This window comes from Notamacropus eugenii, chromosome 2 (genome assembly GCF_028372415.1).
Source record: "Notamacropus eugenii isolate mMacEug1 chromosome 2, mMacEug1.pri_v2, whole genome shotgun sequence".
Taxonomy (NCBI): domain Eukaryota; kingdom Metazoa; phylum Chordata; class Mammalia; order Diprotodontia; family Macropodidae; genus Notamacropus; species Notamacropus eugenii.
Window position 1 is genome coordinate 51,465,019 of NC_092873.1, and position 19,269 is coordinate 51,484,287.

The 19,269-nt window shown below is 45.2% G+C and overlaps 1 protein-coding gene across 4 annotated transcripts in view; it reads left to right on the forward strand.

Moving 5' to 3' along the window:
* Positions 1-19,269, forward strand: part of DTX2 (deltex E3 ubiquitin ligase 2) — a 51,639-nt gene that overhangs the window by 16,831 nt on the left and 15,539 nt on the right. For 2 of the 4 annotated variants that reach the window (XM_072640274.1, XM_072640276.1), the window contains exon 4: positions 19,020-19,153. In XM_072640274.1, the coding sequence (XP_072496375.1) occupies positions 19,020-19,153 (134 nt within the window). The remainder of the gene's footprint in view (positions 1-19,019; positions 19,154-19,269) is intronic. The other 2 variants (XM_072640275.1, XM_072640273.1) reach the window with 1 other exon arrangement.

Below are 19,269 nucleotides of genomic sequence, written 5' to 3' on the forward strand. Positions count from 1 at the left end.
GAGACAAGTTTCTCTGTTGGCACATGTGTAGGCTGTGCCCCGCAGTGAAATCTCCATATAGATTGTTAGCAGATAGTGTCAGAACTGATGGTATGTTGACCAAAGGAGGCACGTGTGCACTTATTAAGCTGCCATCAGAAAAGCATGTTCAGGCCCAGAGAGATCAGAGCCCTGCTCTAGGTCTCCTGACCTGGTCAGACCCTATTTGGAGGGTTTCTATTCAGTTCTGGGCACTGAGTTTGACAAGCTGGGCAGTTTCAAGAAGAGGGTGTTCAGGACCATGAAAGGACTCAGGGTCATGCCAGGTTGAGGGGTCAGTCAAAGAAACTTGGGCCTGTTAGCATGAAGAGGAGAAGACTTCAAGGTTCCCATGACAGCTGACTTCATGTGCTTAAAGGGCTGTTTTAGAAGAGGGTCTAGAAGGCAGTGGTGTAGGCAGTGCGAGGAAGGAGGTTTTGGTAGTATATCAGAGTGGGTAGTGTACTGGACTTGGAGTCAGGAATAACCAGTGCTTGAATCCTTTTCTGGATTCTTATTAGGCACCTAGGTCACTTAACCTCTGGCTGCCTCAGTTTCCTCTTCTGTAAGATGGAGATAAGAAGAGCACCTACTTCATCAGGGTTGTGAGGATCAAATGAGATACGTAAACCTTAAAGTGCTGGTAAATATTAGCAATCTATTATCATCCTTATTATTATTTAAAAGTTACAGCTGTGCAAGGGGGAATGGGTTACCTGAAGGGAAGTGGGTTCTGTCTCACTTTACAGACCTTCCAAAGGTTGAACAACTATTTCTCAAGAACATTGTAGAAAGGATTGTCAGTCACTTGTTGGACAAGATTAGATGACTTCTGACTTCTCATTTCAAGATTCGGTGATATTCACTGGAAAATATTGTTGGGTTGCATTCTGGATTTTTTACAGACGAGATTTCTTTTTTTGATGGGGGAAAGTTGGAGAAGTACAGTCTGCCTTCAGAGTAGGATGACCTGCCAAACCCATGGTACTGACTCAGTGCACTCAGAGGGGGATGGAAGAAGGGAGTCCTTGGGCAGATGAGAGGAGAAGCTTCTCCCAGAGAAGACATGGGGCTGGAGGGAGCTGGAAAGGATAACTAGGATCGAGAGCAGGGTTTCTTCACCGTCTTGGGGTGTGGACCCTTAGGCAGCAGGCTGGTAAAGCGTCTGGATGAAGCTCTTCTTAGGGACATGTTTGTACAATGCAGAGGATTACAAAGGAAGTCAATTCTTTTGAATTCCAGTGATCAAAATATGTTTAAAAATAAATTTACAAAGCCCAGGTTAAGAACTCCTGATTTAGAGGAATGAAGAGGAGAGAGTAGCCATCATTCTGTTTACTAAAAATAGCGAGAACAAAGGCCAAGGAGTCAGGAATAAACATGGTGCCAGGAGCCAATGAGACCACTTGTCCAGCTGGTGGAAATGGTTGGTATTAGGGTATAGGGGCAGATAAGGTTGACAAGGGAGCATGAAGCCAGATTTTTGTTTACAGATATTTCCCAATTTTCTCTCCTAAATTAAATAAAAAGACCCCCTTCTTTTGTCATGAAGGAAAATGAGCCAGCCAGCTGGGAACAGCAATGTCTGTAGTTTCCCACCTCTCTGGAGAACAGGAAGGTGTTTCCTGTTCATTCTCTGCAGCTGGTACTGACCATTGCCTTTCATCAGAGTTTGACTGTCTTCTGGTGTCTTCCTTTACAGGACTGTAGCCATTGCCCTGTTCTCCTGGCCCTGTTTTCTTTGCTCTGCATCAGTTCATACAAGTCTTCTTGCGTTTCTCTGAATTTCTCATTTGCAGCAATCCTCGTCTGTTACCTTCCTAGACAACAGGTTGTTTCCAAGTCATTGATCACTTACTTTCTTCATTGGTCACCTACTTTCTTGCCAGTTTTTTGCTATCTGGAGAAGTTTTTCTGGAAGTGTTTGGGTGTGTATAGGCCTTTTCTGTTTTTGGCCTATTTTGGGTACTCATCCAGTAGTGGGCCACTGGGTCAGAGTATGAGTAACCAAATGAATAAAAAGCATTCACTAAGTGCTTGCTTTAGGCCAAGTGCTCTGCAGTACTGGAGGTACAGATAGGAAAAGCCAAATTGTTCTTGCTTTCAAGGAGCTCCCCCTCTAATCCTTAGAAGAGTTCAGTGGGAAGATGGAAGATGAAAAGATTTGGAGTTCCTGAGGGTGCAGGAGTGGGGCAAATGGCAAGGCTTTGAGGTCCCCAGAGTAATGTTCCCCTCATGGTTTCAGAATGGTTGAACCAATTCTTGGCTTTGCCAGCAGGGCATTCATGCTCTGTCTTCCATGGAGCCAGATTGCAGAGGACCCTGAAAGATGAGCAGAGGAAGGTGGGCTTGCGACCTGAGCCAAGGTAGGGCTGTTTGGGGAAGCTTTCTCTGGCTCACAGGCAGAATAGATTGAGGGGAGATGACCACCAGGTAAAACCTGGCCATCCAGGTGTGAGGTGATGGTCTCCAGCAATATTGTGTCCAGCACATCTAGACCCTTGGGTTCTTGTTCTGGCCACATGCCTTCCTAGCAATGTAGTTCTGAGTAATCATTTAGCAACTTGGTCTGTTTCCACCTGAGTAAGCTGGTGTCTTCCCCACCTCACAGAGGTGTGAGGAGACCAAATGAGATAAAAAAGAATCCAGTCTAGAAAGCACTTTCCAAGCATGACTACTCCGAGGGTCAGCCAGGCCTTTGGAAGATGTTAGATAGAAAAGGGGTTTAAGGTGATGTGGAGAAAGGGGATCCCAGTAACAGACAGAAGGTATTGGGGGGGGGGGTTGGGGACCTGCAGCAGCATTCATTCAAAGCCCTCGGTGTTTCTCTTCCTTTTCAAGAGTCTGCATAGGTCATCATATTTGACCCTCACAGTGACCTTGTGATGGAGGTGCTATTATACTTCATTTTTCAGATGAGGAAATGGAGTCTGAGAAAACTTTGATGACTTTCCCAGAGTTCCATAGCGAGGAAATGTCTGAAGAAGGATTTGAACTTGGGTCTTCTGACTCCAAATCTATTATACTCTACCCACTGTGTCACCACCTGGTTGCTTGTCTCCTCTCGAGTGGCTGTGGAGGGTTATTGAGCAAGTATGTGAATTTACACATGCGTGCACACACACACACACACACACACACACTCACTCACACTTAAGAGAGGAGGGTGGCTGTCTGTTGGGATTCCAAGGCCTTGTAACTTAGAGGCAGAGGGAGACAGACCAACCCAAAGGGCTGTTAGACCACCCTCTACCATGCTGGTGAGGGGCTGAAGTTTATATTTTTTAACTGCAGCCTTGGATGCTTGGGTAACTTTTGGGTGAACAAGTGTCAATCCCTGGGAAACTGTTTGTAATTCTCTTCTGAGACTTTCTGAATACCCTGATACAGAGCTGGGAATGTGCCTGAAACTGTCTCCCTGGGTGGCTTTGGCTCTAAATGGCACAGCAGAGGCCAGAGACCGGTGGCCTGTAGGAAAGAAGTGACATTGGACAGGGGTCATGTCTGTGTATCTGGCTCCAAAGAGGAGGAGCCCTTGGCTCAAGGTGTGATGAAAAGGATCTGAGAGTTCTTAGTGACTCTCAGTTCTCCCTTGAGCCCTTTAAAGTAGCCTTAAGCAATCTCATGGCCCTGGTGCCGTTATCCAAATTAAACAGTTTCTCCAGGCAGTGGGAGGCTCAGAACATTTCCTTCAGCACACCTTGAGAAGGCTGACCGCTAGCAGGCAAAGGGAATAGGGTCACCTTGTTGGCAGGTGAAGCTCTATTCAAATCATCTTGATGCTCATATCCCTGTGAAAAAGTTAATCTGATATTTAGTCTTATGCTGCCCTTGCCCCAGAGGCCCTGTTAGTGTCTTTGGCGGGGGGAACCAAACCAGATCCCAGTAGGGATGGTTTGCTTTGTCAGGTACGTGTGTGGAGGAGGTGGGACCAAGGGCAGTGTGGAGCTGGATCATTTCCAAAGGCAGCGGGGGAGGACAGAGTCAGAGGGGTGGGGTTAGGCACAGGCGGGCCTGGACTTCTAAGACCTTTGAGAACACAGGTGTGTTTTCCTCTTTGCAACCAAATTGGAATTCCTGCCCATTTCCCCTCTAAATGAAATAGTTAGACAATATAGTTGAGTAAGAAGGAATTGGAATTGTCTAGTAGGGTCAGAGTTAGGTTAGGGCTACTGTAGCCAAGCCTTTCATATCCTTAGGTAACTCAGCCTTTCTTGTCATGAGCAGAAGCTGGCTAATTTCACTTACAGGGAAGCTCAGTAAGACTGGCCCTGATCTCACCCTTGGTGGGCATGTGCAGATTGATCCCTAAGTGTTGCACAAAGGTGAGTCCTCACCTGAGAAATAATTCTTGTGGCTGGTGCCTTGGACCTTCCCGCTAATGTTCCTGCTGACTCTTCTCTGACACTTTCTCCTTGCTGGGGCCAGAGTTGGACCACATTATTCCAGGTTGGCTTCCCATGGCCTTCCCAGACAGAAGAGTCTCATGGATGACTCTCTGCATGTAGCTCTGACAGCTGGGCCTTTAGCCATGTTCTCAGAGGGCCTCATGGTCAGTGCCAGTAAATCCCTGCAGTGGTGACCCCAGGAGGAGCCCCACTGTGGCCAGGCAGGTGGGTGAGTGCTGCTTGCCTGGCAGCCAAGTCAGAAGGTGAGCCTGGCAGCTGGACATGTCTGTTTTGGACCTTAGGAAAGGGACGTAACTACCTTAGGTGTTGTTAGGAATCAAGTGGATTACAACTCACTTGTGTGGGTGGAAAGTTTCTGAGAGTTGTTTTTCAAGGTGGAGTATTTCCGTGATTCATTTGCAATAAAACTTTCAACCTATGCCTCCCTGTGGCAGTTAACACTTTGGCAGATGAGTTAGGATGCTTGCTTAATTGTAGTCCATAAGCATTTATTAAGCACTTGCTGTGTGCCAGCAGCTGATGAGATTAAAAACAAAATATAAAATCAATTCCTTCCCACAAGGAGCTACATGTAAGTGGGGGAAAGAGTCAGGATATATATTATATATAGTATATATTTACACACACGTGCACACGCACACACACACACACATTATAAAGAGATAAAGTTGCTCAGTGCAGGTAATTTGAGAGGGCTAGTGCCTTCTAGGTCCTTGGGTGTGACCTTTTGACTGAGTCCAAGTTTTGCAGAGCAAAATCTTTTATGAAGTGGATTTGTTCTGTGAAATTTGGATTCAGTCAAAGGGCTGCACTTAAGGACCTAGAGGGCCACATGTGACCTCGAGGCAGCAGGTTGCTAGCCTAACATTTAACATGAAAAAGGCTTCACACAGAAGGTAATGCTGGAGCTGGGTCTTGAAGAAAGAGGGGCGTTCTCAGAGGCAGAGTTGAGAGAAGGCATTCCTGGCATGGAGCACAGCTGGTGCAAAGGCCCTGAGATGGGAGGTGACTTCTCAAGTATCTTTCCAGAACTACTACCTGTGTGCTCTCTAGAGCTGTAGGGCCTACCTTTGGTCACTGAGGAAGGAGCGGGCGTGGATGACTTCATGGAGGAGGCCAGTGGGGCTTGGGCCAAGATGGGGTGGTATTCACCCAAACTGCCCCTCCTCCTCCTGATCACAGAGCTGTGGAGCACACATCATCTCCTTTTACCTTCAGAACACGTTAACCTGCACAGGTAACTATTCCTCATGGCATTATTTCTGGGAAAACCAAGGCTTAGAAGTCCAAGTGCCTCTTGATAGAAGAACTCGGTGAATTTGAAATGCGGTGCCTGGTTTCTGGAGGGCGAGCTCACATCCAGCCTCACAGGAATAGGAATAGCCCCTTCCTGACAGGGTGATTGCGAAGCCCAGACAAGACAGTGATCGCAAGGCTGTCAGTGCAGTGCCCGGCACATAGTAGGTATTCTGTCATTCTCATCGTTGTTAACATGTAGGCACAAGAATATCAAAGAGCCCCCAAGGAAGAGATGAGAAGGCACCTCTCTTCGCTTCTGTGTGGTAAGATTTTGGGGATGTGTTGATTGGTTTTATGGAATTTTTTTTTTTACCTTTTCTTCCTCTTTTTTCTTTAAAAAAAAAAATTCCTTTGTTATAAAAAATGGCTCCCAGGGAGGAGAAGGGATGCAGTGGAAATCTAGGCAATATAAAAACAAAAGTTATCGATAAAAATCTATTTTTAAAAAAAGACTGTCATGAGTCATACTAAAGAGAAAAGTGCCAGAGGTCTCCTTAAAACCTAATACAAAGCCATGCTTTTACTTTTTGGACCTCATTTTCCTCATCTGTAAAATAAAAGTGTTGCCCTCAGTGATTTCTCCGAGATCCCATTTAGCTAGCTCTGAGTCTGTGCTCTTATGATCTGTCTGGTATAGAGAGACATAGAAATGAATGTGGAGGGAGGGAAAGAGACAGAGAGAGAGAAGGGAGGGAAAGAGAGAGGGCTAGATTCAAAAAAAGTTCGGGATCCACCCGAGGGTTTATTCACTGTGTGTTACAAGATAGGATTAAAATGGAGATTTGTGTCCACATCTCACACCATGTACCTTAGCAGATTCCAGCTGAACAATTTCAACTGTTTTCCAAAATAATTACTAAAAAGATGGGAGAAAACAGTATCTCATTTGTGGAAGGGAGATTAATTTTTTTAATTCAGTAAATAGAATTATTAGAGATGAGATAGATATGTTTGACCTTACAAAAATAAAGCATTTTTGTGCAACAGGAAACAGTATTAAAAGAAAAATAACATATTGGAAAACAGTTTTGGGCAAATGTAGCAGATAGAAAGGTGACATCTCAGATATCTGAGAAACTGTGCCAGAGTCCCCAAGTCATTCTAAGTCTACAGTGGATAAATAGTGGGAGGCTAGGAGCTGGTAGTTCTGAAAAGAAGAAACGCAGTTGTCCGTTATCACTTAAGGAATGTCCTGACTTCTAGACGCCCCATAAAAGTGGCCTGGGCAAATGCCACCTTCCTTCTGTCACATGGGCCCAACTAACCAAACCAATGCAAGACACAGTGGGAACGAGTAAGGCCTTTTCTTGTTTACTGGGGAAGTTGCAAACTTGCAGAATCCTTTTGCAGATCAGCCCAGAAGCACAGGGTGAAAGTCACCAAAAATAATCATGTCCCTTTCTGTAGTGACTCGGACATTTATTAGCTGGGTTACCTGAACAAGTCACTTAGCTTCTGTATCTCAACGTTCCCATCTGCAAAATGGGCATAATAAAAGCACCTGTGTCCTAGTGGGGTTAGTATGAAGGGAGTTAACGTATTAATGTGTTTTTCAGACTTTAAAGAGCTCTGGATAAATGCTGACTAGTATCGTTGTTGTTGACATTGTTACTGTTACTTGGGACATTATTGAAGGCATTATATAAAAACAAAAAGCTGTCTCAAGATTTTCATAATGTCGATTGAAAATGTGTGCTCACACATACACATGCTCACACTCATACGCATACACATATACATTCACCCAAACATGCCCCACACATACATCACCCCGTAATGTCTATCAGTAGAGGAGTGGTTGAATGACACGATGGTGAAATATTCTATGAGATATGCAAAGAAACCTGGAGAGACCTTAATGAAAATATGTCACTGGGAGTTGCTGAGACCCAGAATCACAGGAGTTCTGGGCTGGGAGCTGTGCCAATTCAAGACACTTGTTTCTGTCATTTTGGCCCCTTCTGAGGATGTCCCACAGCATATGCCCTCTTGACTATGTTTGAGTCCAGAACGAGAGAGGGAGACATCCAGTATCCCAGAGTTGGGAGGGGGGTGTTGCAGTGGTTCCCAAAATGCACCACCCTGACAAGACTTAGAAATAATGGAGGCAGACCCTAACCTGGATTGTGTAGGAGGAAAAGGGAAGGAAATGAATTAAGTCTTGTTTTGCACCTGGAGGGAGTGACTGAACAAAGGTTACTCTTCATTGGGAGATTAGTTTAAGAGTAAATAGTTCTGACTCAGCCCTCCCTCACTCAAATCAGCTGCATCTTGATGTCACGGTCCTCTTCAAAAATGAAGGACGCAAATAGTTCTAAGTTTAGTTGGTTCTGCTGATAGTCTGTGCTGAGCTTTTAATCACCTTTTTTTTTTTTTAAAGGATGGGGTAGATCTGAGCATGTTTGTAGACCATGAGAGAATATTAGGGAGAGATTAGGCAGGATGAGTGAGTGAAGAAATTATCAATGGTGTGAGCTCCTGGAGGAGATGGGGTGGAAGTAGAAGGTCCTCCTTGTGGAAGATAGGATGGATATAGGCAGAGCCGGATTAGAGGGCATCTTTTGAGAGGACATGCGGCAGGCCTTGGAGACTTGAAGGGAATTTTGGACCAGCTCCTCTGTGAAGGATGATATAATCTTATAGTATCCAGATCAAGGAAGGATCAGAGTTCTTCAGTAGTGAGATTAGAGAACATGAATTTGTTGTGTTTGTGATTGGCAGATCACTAATAGTGAAGGGGTCAAGGGTGAGAACATCAGAGCGTTTGAGAGGCTGGAGGTCACAGGGAAGATGAAGAACAGGAAATCAGAAGGGGACTTTAGAAGCATGAAGGAAGTCCAGGTATGGGTGCTGTTGAGAGCAAAGGTCTGACTCTTCTTGTAGGTGTCTTAGGAGAATGGAGGTAGAAGTTGTGGAGTTGAGGCTCGACCTGGAGGCTGGGCTGTTTGAAGGAAGAGCTGAACCTATATGTCCTGGGTTCGAAGGCAAAAGCTTCTGTAGCGTGATGAACTCTCACTGAAACATCTTCCTTTTCATCCTGTTTTGGTGGATTGGAGAATCTGCAGACTTCATTTTTGAGATGTCTGTTAAAACCAAGAAATCTTGGGTTGTGTGGTAACCAGCATCAGTTCATAGCCTGAGTACTTAGTGGATTTCCTTTGGAAAGTTTCTGGCCTTTCCCAAAGTTTACTCAAAGGCTCCTCTTGAAATGTGCTGCTCTCCTTTGCTTGTGTCTCAGTGTGAGTTCTACCCACCTCCATATCCCAAGTGATTCTCCAGCCCTTCCCCCTAGTCCACCCCTTCTCCTTCCCCCAGGGTCCCTGAGCACAGGGACACCACTGTCTTTTTTATCTTTGAATTCCCCTTAGTCACCAAGAGTGTCTTTTATAAAGTCAGCCTTCAGTCTATGAATTTATTGAAGGAGGAAGAGAGGCCAGAGATGTGGATGGAATCACTGCTAGACTTCTTTGGGGATCAGGGCCCAGGAGTACATGCTTCTATACCTGCCTCATCCCAGGTGAACAAACACATTTTTCTTGGTTAATTATTCAGCCTCTGGCTGAATTTAATTTCTTGGGCAGGTTCAGAAGAGTAGTGCTTTAAGAAGTATATTTAGTCACACTTTGTGTCTCGATGACTGCCACGATCTGGGAGATTCAGAATTGTGGACTGGGGGAGAGATACCTTTGGGGCGCTGGCAGTCAGCTCCTGGCATGTGTTTGTTCTCTTTCCCCCTCACCCCCCAGGACTAGGTTTGAACCAGGACTCTTTAGAGGTCATCAGAGGATCTTAACTTCCCTAAATCCACAGGCCTCAGAGGTTGACCCCAGACTTTGACTTGATGTGTAAGGCAGTGCTTCCTGCTTAGAAGGAGTAGAAGTCTGTCCTCAAGAACTACTCATGGGTCAAAGGAAGGGCCCTCTTGCTTGGGCCTTGTGGATCTCCTGCTCATTTCCTCTAAGAGCTTGCCTACTTTCCCATTCTCTGCCTCTTGGATTCTCTACATTTTTTGGATTTAAAATAGTTTGTTTTTTTTTTCTTCTTCTAAGCAACAGATTCTTTTAGCTTAAAGGACTCAGATGCATGAAGGAGTAGGAGGGGAGGGCGCCTTGGAGTCTCATACTGGCTGTGTACCTGTGAGGTGGCATTTCACGACTGAGGGAGCCAGATTTCAGGGCATTAAGAGATTATCTACAGGATTAGGTAACCTTGAACTGCTGCTGACCTCAGTTCTGGGCAGGGATAGGAATGGGCTCCAAATGCCCTTTTCTGTCACTGGTTCACCTGGCTATCTCAGCTCCCTCCATGGCTGGCAGCCAACAGCTGGCCATTCCTTTTTCTTTCTTTTTGTTTTTTTAAACTGTTACCATGAGTTAACCAATAGGGGGAAATCAGTTCTTTTGAGACAGGCTGTGATTGAAGCTGAGAGTATTCCAACTTCAGGCATGACCCTGGCTACGTGTGCACCTTTGGGCAGAACCAGCCTTAGGATGAAGAGAATTTAGTTCTAACAGCCTTTTTTCAGGGCTTGCAAAACTGATGCAGGTAAGTAAATAGAAAATAATTTGGGAAGTGACTTAACTTGAGAGCTCCCAAAGGCTTGGTGGCCAGGTTAGTCATCAGCTTGTTCCGTCCATTTATCCACAGATGTGTACAATGGAAAGGACACTGAGCCTGAAGTCAGAGGGCTTGGCTGTCAATCCTGACCCTACCTGTGTGACCTGGGACAAGTCACTCTTGGGCATCAGTTTTCTTCCCCATAAAGTGAAAAAGCTTAGACTAGGTTAGATCTCAGCTTTAGAGCTGCACTCCTGTGCAGTTCTCTCTAAATGGGCATCTGAAAAGCCAGCAGACAGCGGAGAATTGAAAGAGACCACACACCACTTCATTGAGGGCCATTTGGATTTCCAAACAACCAGGTTCCATATGTTGAGGCAAAGAACACAGTTGTCTGTTCTCTTAGTGCTTCCCTGTTTGAGTGATGCTTTTATCCTGCCTGTGGGGTTTCCCAGCTGGCTCTCCACCAGCTCATACGCGCAGCCCTTGTGAAGGAGTGCTATGTGAAGTGATGGTGGCAGCAGAGTGGCTTCCCAGATGGCCCCATATAGGAAGGAAAAGGTCTGCTCTCAGACCTAAATTGCTGTAGCTTAGACCTAGGTCTCAGTGGAGCTCTGTAGGCAGAGACCAAGCTTGCGTTTGGAGATCCAAGGGCAGTGAGAACGACGAGATTATTGGAACATTTGGCTGAAACAGTCATTAAAGTCATCCAATAAAAGTAGTTTCTGTTTCTGCTTTAAATAATTTCACATAAAAGAAATACAGAAGGTTGATCATACAGGTTGTTGTATTTGTCCTTCATTCTTAAAGAGGACCACTTACGGTTGACTTTGATTTGAGTGAAGGAGGACTGTAAGATCACCAACTTCACTTTCTTCTCCTGAGCCATCTGGGTCCACTGATGTTCATCAGAATGACTGGAAATGGACCAGGATACAATGGGAGACCCTGTCCCTTTTAGGTTAAGGTCTTAGAGCATTCTTACTTTGAGTCAGATACACCCATTTAATGAATAAGCTTCTTTAAGTTACTCAAGGGATGGCCCCTTTAATAGAAAAAAACAAAAACAACTGGACAGGAGAAGACCCTCAGGGTTCCTGGGTAAAAGAGAAACAATTACTATTTAGTTATTACATCCACTCTGAGCTAGGTGGGTGGGGACTTGTTGTCCAGTCTGTGAGCCCCAGAGTGAATTGGGTTTAAGGCTTGATCTTTGAGCAAGAAATATAGCTAGTAAACCCAAAGCAAAAAAGGCAGCTTTGGCCACGGAATGTACCTTACCCTGGGTAGAACACCAGAGGGGAGGGGAGGGAGCAGAAGGGAGAGGAGAGGAGCTGCTACTCACTCACAGGTTGTGTTTGTCCTTCGTTCTTGAAGAGGACCGTGACATCAAGATGGTGACATGACTTGCAGTTGACTTTGACTTGAGTGAGGGCTGTGCAAGGTCACCAGCCTCACTTTCTTCTCCTCAGGTTGATTATACAGTGTCTTTGTCAAAGTTCTCTCTTCTCAGCCCTGTTATGTATTACGTATCTACAACCATACTGAGATGGTTTTGGTCAGGGAAGTATGTTTTGCTCTGCCTGCTCCACACCTGGCTCTGCACAAGACAGAAGGGCAGGGAGGGCGAAGCAGCAGTCTGACCTGAACAATCCAGGGGTGGCTCATCCAGAGTGAGCAGTGAGAACATTCACTTCTTTTTTTAAAGCTTCCTTTTAAAAATAAAGTTTTATTGATGTCGTTGTGTCCTACAGCATTCCAGCCAAGTCAGAGAGAAATGTAATTGGGAAATGTTTAACAAAATAAATGCCAGTACAGAACAGCATAAATAATGGTAATTTATGCTTTTTATGGTTTTCTAAGTCCATATGCCTCAAGCAGGAATTTATTTCTACCTGAGTTTGACATCATTGTTTTACGTTAACAGAATTCCTTCCCCTCCCAGTCTTCCCCTTGCCTTCCCAGAAAGCTGTCTTACATAGCAAGCAGTATTTTTTAAATACAAAAAAAGAGTGAGAAAAATCAGCAGGCCTGATCATTACATGTCACGGTATCCCATTCATGGACCTCCCACCTCTGCCAAGGAGTAGGGGTGGAGATATGTCTCTTATTTGTAATTTTGCAACACTCACTTCTGATTGTTTTGTTGTTACTTTTTCCTTTAACATTGTTGTAGTTACATATTGCTTTCCTGGCTCTGCATAATTCACTCTACATCTGTTCATATTAATATTTCCATGTGTTCTGAACATTCTCTATGTTCATTGTATTTATCATTTCTTATACCACAATCATATTTCATTGCATTCATGTGCCGTAGTTTGTTTAAACATTCCCCAACTTATGGACGCCTATTTTGTTTCCAGTTCCTTGCTGCTATATGCATATTATCAGTGACCTTCTTGGAGTACATGCCTAGCGGAATTAGTGTGGACATTTTAGTCACTATCTTTCCATAATTCCAGATTGCTTTCCAAAATGATTATATCGATTCACAGCTCCACCAACAATGCAGTAGTGCCCTTCAACGTTGACTATTATTGTCTTTTATCATTTTTGCTAATTTTCAGGATGTAAGGTGAAACCTAAGGTTTATTTAGATTTACATTTCCCTTGCTATTAGTGATTTGGCGCATTCTTTTGTGTAGTTATTAATAGTTTGCTGGTAGGTGGCACTGATAGAGTACAAGGCCTACAGTCAGGAAGACTCACCTTCATGAGTTCAAATCTGACCTCAGACACTTATTAACCGTGTGATCCTGAGCAAGTCACTTACCCCTGTTTGCCTCAGTTTCTTCATCTGTAAAATGAATTGGAGAAGAAAACAGCAAGCTACTCTAGTATTGCTGCCAGTTTTCTTTGCCAAGCAAACCCCAAATGGGCTCAAGAAGAGTCATATACGATTGAAAAACAACTAAGCAGCAGTGACTAACCAGTTCTTGAGAACTCTTCATATCCTTTGACCACTTATCTGTAGGGGAGTGGCTTTTGTTCTTAGAGATATCTGTTTATATGTAAGTATATGCACATGTATATATATATATTAAATATGTGTATGTGGCTTGTTTCATCTTTCCTTTCTCTGCCTTGTCTTTCTTTTTCCCCTCCATTCTTCCTTCCTCCCTACTAGCAATTTCTCATTTTTTTATACAGGATATTTGCACATTTTGAAGAATTTACTTAGACAAAGAATTTTTTTAATAAGTTAGGTGTGAGAGAGAAAAAATATTGCACAAAGGAAACAATTCATATGAAGTGGTAAACGTTTATTAGACATCGTCTGAACTGCTGCCTTCCTTTGTACCCTTAGTTCACACCTTCACTTGTTCTTAGGCAGTTCCTGAAAAATGAGAAAAGAAGACTTACAAAATTGAATTGACTCTGATTTAAATAAATTGATATTTTTAATAAAAAATATGTGTGTATATATTAAAAATATTTCCTCTATAATGTGTGTGTATATACTACATATATCTAAAATATTCCAACTCGATAGTGTGTGTATGTGTATATATCTTGGATACCAAACTGTTATCAGAGAAATTTGATACAGAATTTTCTTCCTATTTGTACCCTTATCCTTGGTACCTCAATTTTGTTTGTGCAGAAGCTTTTTAGTTTTCTGTAATCAAATCTATTTATCTTTTGTGCATGCCTAGTCCTGTTTGATTAAAAATCTGTTTCCCCTACGGGTAAAAGATGATGTGTTTCTCTTTTAATTTCTTTATGGTACAATTTTAGCATTAAAGTCATGTATCCATTTAGAATCTGTTGTGGAATGTGGTATAAGGGGTTGAGCCAAGCCTGTGATTTCTAGTTTTTCAGCAATATCTGTCAGATGGGGAGTTCTTTCCTCAGTAATTTGTGTTTTCTGGGTTATTGAGTTCCATCGTTTCTAGATTCTCCTTTATTTAGTCTTTCCCACTGGTCTGCTTCTCAATTTGTTAACCTCCACCAAATGATTTTGATGACTGCTGCTGTATAATGTAGCTTGAGGTCTGGTTCTATAGACAGTTGTTATATCCATATGTGTGCATGTTTTCTACCACATAAAGATGCTAAGCTCTGATGTCTCTGTTCTGTTTTTGAAAAACAAGTCTAAAAAAGTCTTTTAAAACTCTGCTTCCTCTTGCAAGTACGGTTCACCCCGCCAGACCTAGGAGGTGTCTTCAAGAGAAACTGGTTATCTGGAGGGGAGAAGGGGGAGTGGTGAGAAAGAGATAAAAACAAAGGGGTTTACTTGATCCCTCACTAGTAATTCTGAGCTTAGCATAAGGAAGGCTCCTGACAATGATGCTCAACACTTCCGTTCTGAGCAGTGGTAAGGGACAGAAGTGATATGGGGGGAGTTCCCTCTCTATGTATGTAAGGTCACAGCTGCTGTAACAAAGGCTTCTCCCAGGCAGGCTGAGGCTCTGCTGGAGGGTTTTCATTCTGTGTTAATTTATCGTTTTGTCTCGTCAGAGGGGTCTGCCTACTGAGGGAGTAATTTGCATTACTTAATGAGGGAGATGGGATTTACTGAGACCAGAGAAGGCAGACCTGGGTAGCTTGTCTTAGGGTCTCTGTTGGTGCTACCTGGAAGCATCTCAGAGAGAACATGTCCCAGACAGCTTGTTATCAGCCCCTCTCCCAGACTCCCCCACCATCCTTCTAGTTACCTAGTCTGATAGCTCAGGGGTTATACCCAGCTGTTCACTCTCCTTTACCCCACTTTGCAATCTTGTTATTTTACCCTCCACAACATTGCTCATATTGTCTTTCACACAGCCACCACTCTGGTTTAAGGTGGGCATGTCATCTGAGGGTACCCTGAGAAGGGGACAGGAGGCAGCACATGCTAGTCGAGTCCTTCACCAGCATCTCCCCTCAGAATCCCAAACTCAAGAGCCTTGGGAATAGCAGTGTGCCCCAGATCATCAGCCCTACCCCTAGCTGTCACTGAGGCAGGAAATAGTTGTGGAGAAAGAACCTGCTTCCCTATGACCACCTCATGAAAGTGGCTCACCAGTTGCCACTGACAGGTGGATAAGCAGAGGAAGCCTGGAGTAGTATCACTTCCTCCACCACTGGTCCTATCTCTGGCCCTCCTCAGTTATCATCTGGAAACGCTAGTGGAGAAGCATCCATCTGTTCCTGCCATCCTCCAGCCAATGAGCAGGCCAGTCAGCTTAGCTGAAGCAAGGTACTTCATGGTAGGAGGCAGCTCAAAGCACCACTCCTCCCCTCAGACCCTGACAAAGACAGCCCAGGACCCAGACCCTAAGAGCTTTGGGCATGACAATATTTCCAGTCTGGAGAGATGTAGCCAGGCAATTGTTCCTGCCATGGCTCTAGCCACAGCTGCCAAAGCCCCAGGAATTGGTAGTTTTTTGTCAGTGGAAATAACATCACAGAAGAGGCATCTGCTTTGCCATTCACTGCATCCTACAGACCAGGAGACCTTTCCATCTGACTGTGACAGAAGCCCCTAATATGTGTTGTCTCCCTGTTAGAACCTGAGCTTCTAGAGAGCAGAGACCATCTTTTCTCTTTGTGCACCTCCAGAGGTAAGCATTCAAGAAATGCTTCATTCATGAACTAATTGGTTACTATAGTAACTCCTCATTTGTCTCCCAGCTTCTAGTGTCTTTTCTCTCCAGCCCATCCCCCACATGCTGCTGTCATGATTTTCTCTAAAGCATAGGACTCACTGTTCCATCCCCTACTCCGTAAAGTCCAGTGGCTCCCTTTTTCACAGCCTAATTCCAGCTTATCTTTCCAAACTTAGACACATGGCCAGCTGAAACAGTCTTGTTGTTTCTCCCATGTGTTCCTGTCTCAGTGCCTCATTCCCCATCCCTGTTAACAAACTCTCCCCTCACAACCTCTTAGTGAGAAAGCCTGGAGCAGAACCCAGGCTGGGAGCTGATGGCCCTGCCACAGCCAGCATTCCACCTCCAAAAGAAAGCTTCATTCCTGGACTGATGCCTGGAGAGAGCTTCGCCAGTGGAAAGCCCTGGGCAGGAGTAAACACAAGCATCTGCCCTTAGGGAAAGGAGATGCAGAGCTCTGCCAGACACATCAGTTCCAAGAGGGAAAGGTGGCTTCCAACAGGAAGGGAGCTGATGGGGACGAGGAAACAGACCTTTAGTTCAGCCATAGACCACACTGATTTCCATCTCCAAAAATGAGTGTGTCATATTCACAGGAGCAGCATGACACTGTGGGCCACACAGACTTGTGAGCCAGAAAGCAAAGGAACAGCTGCAGGGACAGTTTTAATTAACTTTGTCCCAGGCAGACTGATCTGGTATCCAGCTAGGGGGTCCTTGGGGCAAAAAAGATGTGAAAACAACTCGATTTTAGTGGAGACCTTCTGGGACCCCAGGGAGCTTCCTTGAGAAGTGCTTTTTACTGAGACAGGGATTGATGTTACCCAGAGGTTGTTGGATATGTTTTTATGAACAGTATTATTTATTTGAACCTCCAGGCTCTGAATAGTCCATTGTACCAGACATTGAGCCAGGACTGGGACAACAGCCCCCAGACGATGGGATCTGTTCAAATCTTTGAAAAAAACTGGAGAGGCTGAGGGGGTTGAGGGGGTACCCTGGTCCTCTGTTAGTGACCGAAACAGTGATGAAGGCAGTGATGTTAGGTCTGATGGTAGCAGTTTAGACATCTCTGGCAAGTGACAGAATAATGAGAAAACAGTGGAGTCCCGGGAGGAGCAGGACAACGATGTTGGTGCCAATGGGCGACATCTCTGATGGCATCTTCAGAATCTGATGTCACAAGACAGCGGGAGGCCAGGCCATAATAGGGCTTGCCCTTTGGTTGCCGTTTGGATGGACCCCCATTCCTCACTCACTTCTCCCTCCACATACTCTTCAGCTTTGTTGCAAAGAAGAGGGGATGGGAGCCATCATGCTAGGAAGTCACTGTTTGTGACCCTAATTGCCTGGGTTATTGGCAGCCAGACGTCAGGGATGGGCCAGCGCATCCGTGGAATGAGAGGACTTGAGATAATTCCCCCTACTTAGACCCCACCACCAAGGCCATTGTGAGGCTAGAAGCTGTGGAGCAGACTGGAGCTTTGTGGGTCCTCGACCCTCCAGGGAACCTACTTGAAGACTGCTTGGAATGTTCCTCCTGGCAGCTTTAACCTGTTTTTTACTTCCTTGGAGCAAGAAGAAATATTAGATTGACCTCTTCATCTCCTAGTGATCCATCTCATTAGCTGTGGAACACTGCCTGGCACCCATAGGATCAGAGCACTTGATCTGGAGCCCAGAGACCTTTCTTCATGGAACCCACCTCCAAGAGTCCTTCTGGCTTTCAATCTTATGACTGGTCATAGGGACAAAATTAACTTCAACTCACCCATCCAGTGGTACCACCCATTTTGGGCATTGCCTTGAAGGAGTCAGGCAGACTTTCCCTCTCTTCACCTTTCTTATCCATTTGGTTACCAAACCCCACATCATTCTCCCTCTTCAGTCCTTCTGGCCTCCATCTCTTTCCTCCCTGAGCCTAGTCTCTTATCAGGAGCTGCCTGGTCATAGCTTTCTAGTAAGTTTTTCCTCCTGCCCTCTTCTCCCTGCAGACTTTGAGCTTAATCTTAGAGAATCACAGCTCTAAAGCTAGCAGGGTCCCTCAGGGTCTTCGGATCCAACTCCCTTGTGTTATACATGGAAAATCAAACCCATATATAGAGGAGGGACTTGCCTAAAGTAAGTGACAAAGCCAGCATTTGAACCCAGGCCCTTGACTCCAAAGCCAGCCTTCTCCTCTCTGTACCATTTTTTGCTTTTACTGCTTCATGGTAAATCTGATTCTCTCAGTCTTCTGCTCAGATCCTTCCGCGGTTCCTGTAGCCCCCCTGCTGGGTCCCTTCAGGATCAGCCTGCTTCTGCAGCCATCCCAGGCTGCAGGAGCCCTCATCCCCATCCCCAGCACTGTCTTTCCATTCCCCATGCCTGCGGTCTCTCACCGCCTTGTTTGCTTGTTCGTTACCCATCCTTTTCACCTGAGTTCAGCTGCCTCCCCTCTCTCCTGCACTCCCACGATGCCTCCCTTTTCCAGTGCACTTGGTTGTTTTCCTATTGTGCTCCTTCATTTATTTTCCTGTTTGTTTAAGTCATGAGGATAGGTGCCTTTTCTTTTTTAATCTTTGCACCTCTTCTATTCCCCACCCCCATCCCAGGGCCAAACAAAAGTGCCTAATAAATATTTATTTAGTTAAATTGAATTACTTAGTGTGTATGCCAGTGCTCTCCAAGCTAAACTGTCATCCAGCGTTGGCTTGCTCCCAGCTGGTGTCCGCCCCTGCTTGATGCTAGCGGAGGGTCGGACATCCAGTGCGCTTTGTTCTCAGCTCTTTGAGCTCTCAGCAGTCGCGGGCAGATTCTTACCGAGCTTCGTTTGCATCCCTGTCTCCCTCGGTTGTCGTCACTAACTGACCCAGGTTTCTCCCTCATCACTTCCAGCATTTAAGCAGGTAATGGCTGCCTTTGGCTGAGGAAGGCAGCACTTTGCTTTTGTCACAGAGGTCTCAGATGATGACAGATTTCTGTTTATCTTCAACTTATCTCCGAACTGCTTATGTGGGCACAGCAAAGTCAGAAAGGCCCGATGACCCAGACATACCAGAACCTTCTAGTAAGACGGGGATGTATCAGAGCAGGGACTGACTTGTTTTCTTTCAGCTTTACTGAAGACACAGTACAAACCATCCTTTGTTTTCTTCTCCAGTAGTTCCTTCCCGGGCCTCCCTGTGTCTGTCCCTGCCAGCGTCCCCAACAGCACCTCTGTGAGTGCCCCTGCAAGCGTCCCCAGCGTGCCCGTGCAGATGCCGAAGCCAAGCAAAGTCCAGCAGGCCCTCACAGGTATGGTTTCAGGGTGTTTGGGTTCCTTGGGAGGAGGAGAGATTTGAGGGTAGGTTTAGGTGGGCCTTGCCTTGACCTTTGAAGTTTCTGATGAAATCCAAAGGCCTCCTAAGAGC